Source organism: Eptatretus burgeri, chromosome 1 (assembly GCF_056783735.1).
Source record: "Eptatretus burgeri isolate ZD-2024b chromosome 1, Ebu_testis_v1, whole genome shotgun sequence".
In the NCBI taxonomy this organism is placed as follows: domain Eukaryota; kingdom Metazoa; phylum Chordata; class Myxini; order Myxiniformes; family Myxinidae; genus Eptatretus; species Eptatretus burgeri.
Window position 1 is genome coordinate 63369780 of NC_140961.1, and position 7060 is coordinate 63376839.

Genomic DNA, 7060 nt, shown 5'->3' on the forward strand with positions numbered 1-7060 from the left:
CACATCGTTTGGCAGCCATATTGGATTAACCCTAAAACTTATATAAAATCTTCTCCAGAACGGCCAGACAAATCGACGGGAAACTTCACACAAGCGTTTCCTAAACCATGAGTGTACAAGTGGCACATAACAAGTATTCCTCATGGGGAATGAGCATGGTATTTTTATGACATCATAGGTGCCTTTGTTTTGATGTCATTATTGCATATGTAGAACACTACATCAGATCAGTATCAACAATTTTGAGAGTCATCTAGAGATAAAATGGTACACAAAAAAAAATTGATAATGCCAACGGTCATGTGATTCGGCAGCCATATTGTTTTTTTGTTTTTTTTTTAAACTTCAAAAACCTTCTTCACTGAAATGGCTGAAAAATGGAGGCAAAACTTTACACACATGACCGCCTGTCCATGAGGAACAAAAGGTTCACCCATATGATGTCATAGGTCACATGGTTTGGCAGCCACATTGGATTTACCCTAAAACCTATAAAATACACCACTGAAAATAAGTCCTAGCGAGGGTTTGCAATCTCCAATTGCTCTTTTTTGTGTTTATCACAAGTTTTGATATTGAATCACGATAGTAGCATCATATTGATCACTCATGTAAGTTTATACTGTATTTACAATTTTCATTTTGAAAAACATAAGCTGAGAATGAAAGTAAATGTAGATTATATATGCCTTCAAAGAGGAAAGTGATTGCCAAATAATCCATCCACAATGGGTGATCAGTATGTGGCTTGACATAATATTTGGGAATGTCATATGAGACATATTTTACAACAATGTTTCACCTTTTTAATTCTACAAAAATCAAGCATTCTGCTTCTCTCCAGCATTGTTAGCAAAGTCATATGAATCAAACCACAAACAGATTTTAAACACAGCTTTATAGATACACAAACAAGCACACACACACACACACAAACCACAATACAACACACTGATACACCCACATATACCCTGATACACACTGATGCACACTGATGCACACTGATACACACTAAGATACATAAACGCACACACACACTAACACAAACCACATTACAACACTCACATATACACTGATACATATAAATATACACAAACACATGCAAACCACTCTACAACACACTATACACTTCAACACACCGATACACGAATAAGCACTTAGTCATACAAACACACACACACACACACAATCCACAATACAACACACTGATACACCCTGATACAACCTGATACACACTGATGCACACTGATACACACTAAGATACATAAACGTACACACACACTCACACAAACCACATTACAACACTCACATATACACTGATACACACAAATATACACAAACACATGCAAACCACTCTACAACAAACTATACACTTCAACACACGATACACGAATAAGCACTTCGACACACAAACACACACACACACACATTTTTGATAGTTATAGTTGGGTATCATCAAAACATGACATCATGAATGTTAATATTGCAGGTATCACTCAATGCCTGGCCTTGGATCACCTTTCATTTGCTTTGTGCTCAATGTTTGTTCTCCTTTATCAACACAAGACTTCTGCCTCCCATCACTCTTTCCTTTCATTCAATCACTTGACAATCTGATCTCTCCTTCCCCTTTATTGAGTTTCCTCTTTGCATCCACTTCTTAGCACTGGTCCTCATTCCTCTACATAGTTTTCATGCTGATATGAAGAAGCTTTACCACTAAAATCATACTGCACTACCGCATAGGTTATTTCTTATGCTTGTCTTCCGAAATACATTCTGCTTTCTTTTTTTAAAATCAAAAAATCAGGTGGACGAGCCAAGAGGAAAACAAGAGGAAACAAAGGGAAAGCGGGGAAAGTCGCAGGTGTCAACTGGTCTGAGTTTCTGCCTCCACCTCCTAACCATCCTCCCCCCAATTCAGAAGGAGACGAAATTACTGATCTTGCAGAAGACGGGTAAGGCACGATTCAAGAAAACTTGTGAAATTGAACACAGCGCTATGCAATGGCAGCAGAAGTGGGGGGGGGGGGGGTGAAACAGCAAATGAGGGCAAACTAGTCACTTTGAGAAGCTGATGGATGGCCTGGCATAAGTAATAATGAGCACTCACGGCTTAGCACACTGGAAATGCGTCTATATATTCCCATTAATCTCCACTACAGCTTCAAGTGCTCTCCGGCTGTATGACAAGCAACATTATCTAGTCCACTGGAATTTATTTTTTCCCCATAAAAGGACAAAAATAAATGTGCTTTTATTATTTCACCTTCAAGCACCCTGCTCTCTCTCTCTCTCTTTCTCTTAATATATTTATAGACTCTCCCAACACAGCTCTGCATAAAGTGCTTTCAATGATGGACTCCATTGTTGTGTGTGTCACATTTGCCCATAATAAAGCCTTATTTGTGTTTAAATTCTTGTTTGCATTATTTACGTCCAGCATGTAGCCTGCCTCCCATAAACCTCTCTACCAACATCTCAAAATGGTTAACTTCTGCCATGACTGCACCAAGGTGTGTAGGTTCATGATAGGCCCATTATGTGTTTCACTTGTGTTTCCTTCTTGAAAAATCATCCTCTTGTTCCTGGCTTTTTATTGGACAATTTCAATATAAAAAGTGCTTTCATATGATCTGGTCATTTTTTAATGATTTTAATTTTTCATTACTTTTTTGATCACCTTTGATGATCTCCCATTTATTTATTTTTTTACGTCTGCTCCTCTCCTTTTTACTCTCATTCCTTCACCTCTGGCTTTGTGCAAGAAAGCAATGCTGTGATACTTTTGGAATATCCATTTGGAGTCAGCTTACCTGATATTCATATTATACCTTCACCCATTATAATGCAGTATCTTTCCCTTCAGTCCCAATTTCATTTCATATTAATATAACTCACCATAGTCATGGCCGTAAAACTTCCTTCCTCGCTCCACAAAAATTACACCTCATGTTCATATACTGCACCTCAAATGCATGGCATATTAGGAGCCATATTCATATGACATGCAGTATAAGGGCTGGAAGGATGGTCGAGAGGTATGTACACCCACCTTGATGCTGTCTAGCCTGCGTTTGAATCTCAGCACTCCGATAAACTGTCATCCTGGTGTTTCACATGTAGCGTGATTCAACATTGCATGTGCCGTCCTTTGGATGGACGCTAAACTGGCGTCCTGTCTGCTAGCATTCGTTGGTGGATGGTAAAGATCTTACGGTGTCATTCGTCAAGAGTAGGCGAGCTATCGCCGGCACCCTGTCCAAAATCCAAATTCCTGCCCTAACCTTCATCGAACGTTGGACCTGGCCAGCCGGTTATTGAAAAACTTGGGCCAAACTTCCCACCCCTCCACCCCCTCCCCACCCCACCGCCAACCCCACAATAATTTGGGAAAAATTGTGGCCATTAAAGAAGATTTATATGACATATAATTTTGGCAAAACTATTACCACAGTGTGACTCCATATACCTCATATTGACATCCTTCTCTTTTTTCCTGGAGTAAGCCCTTTACATTTTATTTCCTTTCTTACATAATTTCCCTACCAACCCTTCACCCCACCTCCTGCCCCCCCTCCCCCATCTGATTACCTCATATGTTTTCTTTATTTTTTCGTTCTCAATTGACCTACCTCTCCTCATTCCAACAAATTTCTCCACATTGTTTCCTTATCTCCTTATTAGTCCCCTACCGGTTTCATCAGATGGGACTTTTGGTTTGCTCATCTGTCTGTCCACCTCCCTGTCTGACCTGTGAGGTTTTTCAGGCTTTTTCCCCATACCTTTTAACACATTCAACTGAAACTTGGTACGTGGCTTTGTTATGATAGGTTGCAGAAAAAGTTAGAGTTTCAGGGGTCTTTTGTCAATTTTTCACATAGTTATGCCCTTTTTATTCTTACAAAATGTCACATCAGTAAGGGACATGTTTTGCAAAGCAATTCTTGCTCTTGTTATTACTATCATCCTCAACTTGTGTTTCGCTTTTCACTATTCTCTGCTTGTGGTTCACTAATATTATTCTTTGCTTTTATTTCAATATCATTCACTATCAATTCTTAACTCTCCCCTAAGCTATGATAGCGATGAGTGCTTGCCACCTCTGCCTGCACGTCTCTTCATAAACGATGGGGCGTGTGAGAAGGAGGCCCTTTCTGGACCTTGGGATGGCCTTGATGGCAGTTATGGCAACTCATCCCTACAGCAGGCCTCACCTGAACCTGAGACCCGGCAGCAATCCCGGTAAGAGGGGACATTGAGGTGATGGGCAATTGCTGTAGGTGTGTCTCGGGTAATTGTTTGGCAATACGGAGTGATAGGCTGACAGTACTGGGTGATTTGGCCATGAACAGCCACTATAGTATAATGGATGGGCGGTAGAAGGTCAGGACTTCGGAACAAAATATTTCTGGGTGTATTTGAAGTTGTTTGAAGGTAGAGGACCACAGGCAATGACGTGGAACTTGATGGATGTGGCATAATCAGAGAGTAGATGGTTGATTGGAAGTACAGAATTGCTGTAAAAGTGACTGAGGTTACATGTTAGGTCATACATTTTCACTTTGTATTGTTGTTTACCTTTTAGTTTGCAAAGTAACATGTTTTTTCTTAACTTCAGAAGATGTTATCTAATCTACTGTACATGCTCAATGTCAGAAAACTTTACCCTAAAATTACGATTATCAAATGTCAAACATTTGTCCTTAAGGCAGTTCTAAGGACTGGTGGATAATGAAAAATTCCTCAGAAACTCCACAAGGCACATTAATTCCATCGTATTGCCTCTTCGTCTTCATGCTGTTTTTAGGCAAATGGCTTGAGTGAATGCAAATGCGATTCCTATGAAGTTTGCCAGATGGAGTTTCAACCGTTCTCGTATTCAAAAACTACCGCTTTATTAATAGTTTTTCTGCAAACCTGCAGGGTCTTTCGAGTCCCCTCATTTTCCTTCAGGGCCAATCTCCATATTAAGCATTCACAAACAACGTAACTCTGCAATGATACTTGGGAATTAAGCAACTATCACACACAAGACCTCATCTCAGCTGCATTAGCTGGGTCTTTTATTGGTGCTCCAAAAAGGTTTCTCTATTCCTTCGTTTTTGCCAAACATAGTGCTGTGTGTCGTTCACAGGCAGGGCATGTTTGTGCCCACACCTCGCCCTCCTTCGCCCTGCAACACTTATGGGACCGCGATGCCAGATTCACCTGGCGAATGTCAACCCTTTCGTGGGACAGAGTTTGTGCCATGTTCCAGCGACGATTGTTTCAAAGGGTCTTTATCAGGTACATCCTTGCACATGTAGTGCAATTCTTTAATCGGATGACCCTTTGACTCTTTTTGAACTCACTGATGGTTGGCGTTTTGAATATTCAATTGCTCTTTTTCGGTAGCAGTGGCGATGCTCCATTGATCATAGCCAGTTGAAAGCATGAAATCATGGCACCACAATAAGTGGAAGTGTGTGTGTGTGTGTGTGTGTGTGTGTGTGTGTGTGTGTGTGTGTGTTTGTGTGTGTGTGTGTGTGTGTGTGTGTGTGTGTGTGTGTGTTTGTGTGTGTGTGTGTGTGTGTGTGTGTGTGTGTGTGTGTGTGTGTGTGTGTGTGTGTGTGTGTGTGTGTGTGTGTGTGTGTGTGTGTGTGTGTGTGTGTGTGTGTGTGTGTGTGTGTGTGTGTGTGTGTGTGTGTGTGTGTGTGTGTGTATATATATATATATATATATATATATATATATATATATATATATATATATATATATATATATATATATATATAATTTCTCTCTTCCTGGGGTGTGTTCAGTTACCAAGCAGCTAACTCGCACTTGCCAAGCCAGCCTGTTCCTTACCCATGGTTTTGAATGGAGTGCTTGCTTGACTGAACACACCGCTGGTCTAGCCGAGTACAGTTGAACATTAAAATGTAATTTTCCAAAATAGCCCTGTAAACCATTATGTAAATGCCCTCACTCTTTATAAAACATTAAAGTTACAATTTACAAGAGTTGACGAATATAAATTTTCACCAGCACTTCGAACCGCACATCTCTGCTTCCATCATCTAAATGCCGAGCCCCGTGCTGTGGCTTAATGCCAAGCCACGCAGGTCTGCGCACACACGTACATGTCTCCAGAGTTTGTCGGCATGTCTGCCTTTCAGGCCCTGCAATTGACTGGAGCTCGGCTTCAGACTTTGAGGCCATGTGTGTCGACACTAATGGCTGGCATGGCAGCCCTGAAGCACGGCTCGGCAATGGTGAGCTTTTGACTATATGTACATATAAAGTGGCTCTTAAAGAATGACCTTCAAACTTTAATAATGAGTACAACGTTTGTTTGATGCACGGTAGTTGTTAATTTATTTACTTATACCTTTCAATTTCATTATTTTTTTTTTTTTTTACGGTGGAATAAGATCCTACTACATGACAAAGGGAAGCTGGTTTGTAAACTACCAAACGGTGGTGGTGCGGATGGGGAGGTTGGATTGGGGGGATTGATATATGCAAGGAGGAAGGGAGGAAAGGAGGAATAACACAAAAAACGAGTAACAATGGCCTCGAGAGGAACAGAATGGGAAAGAATCAGCATCTATAAAAGAGATCATTGATGTGCATCTAGGTGATGCATGTGGTAGTTAAGGGTAGTGCATTATAATTACCGAAATGAGGAAGACAAGACAATGGACACATGGATACGATTCCACAATTGGGAGGATAAGGGGAGGAATGAATTCAAATTTAAAACCAACTGGGACATTTGGAGGGTGAGCAGATGAGGGTTTTAAAAGGACCATGTCAAAAATTTGTCATTAAACTCATTTATTTCGTAAATTCTTTTTAATGTTCGGCCACTCACTTAGTGAGAACCACCAAATAAGTAGTTTTAAAAAATGACAGATAAACTAAGATTTCAGATATTATCAGTCTTGTATTTAATAGGCAAATCTGGGCTCATAGAGGAGATAAACAACAGAGGATCAACAAGCAACAGGAAGAAGAGTACATCACACACGAGATGATGAGTGGCAGAAAGGAAATATGTGGGAGGAAGGGGGGG

General features: G+C 40.5%; 1 protein-coding gene across 9 annotated transcripts in view; it reads left to right on the forward strand.

Annotated features, from left to right (window-relative positions):
• The window catches only part of LOC147034598 (roundabout homolog 2-like), a 543037-nt gene that overhangs the window by 503220 nt on the left and 32757 nt on the right, over nucleotides 1-7060 (forward strand). For all 9 annotated transcript variants that reach the window (XM_085885859.1, XM_085885845.1, XM_085885805.1 and 6 more), the window contains 4 exons: nucleotides 1811-1958; nucleotides 4078-4245; nucleotides 5138-5289; nucleotides 6162-6257. In XM_085885859.1, the coding sequence (XP_085741985.1) occupies nucleotides 1811-1958; nucleotides 4078-4245; nucleotides 5138-5289; nucleotides 6162-6257 (564 nt within the window). The remainder of the gene's footprint in view (nucleotides 1-1810; nucleotides 1959-4077; nucleotides 4246-5137; nucleotides 5290-6161; nucleotides 6258-7060) is intronic.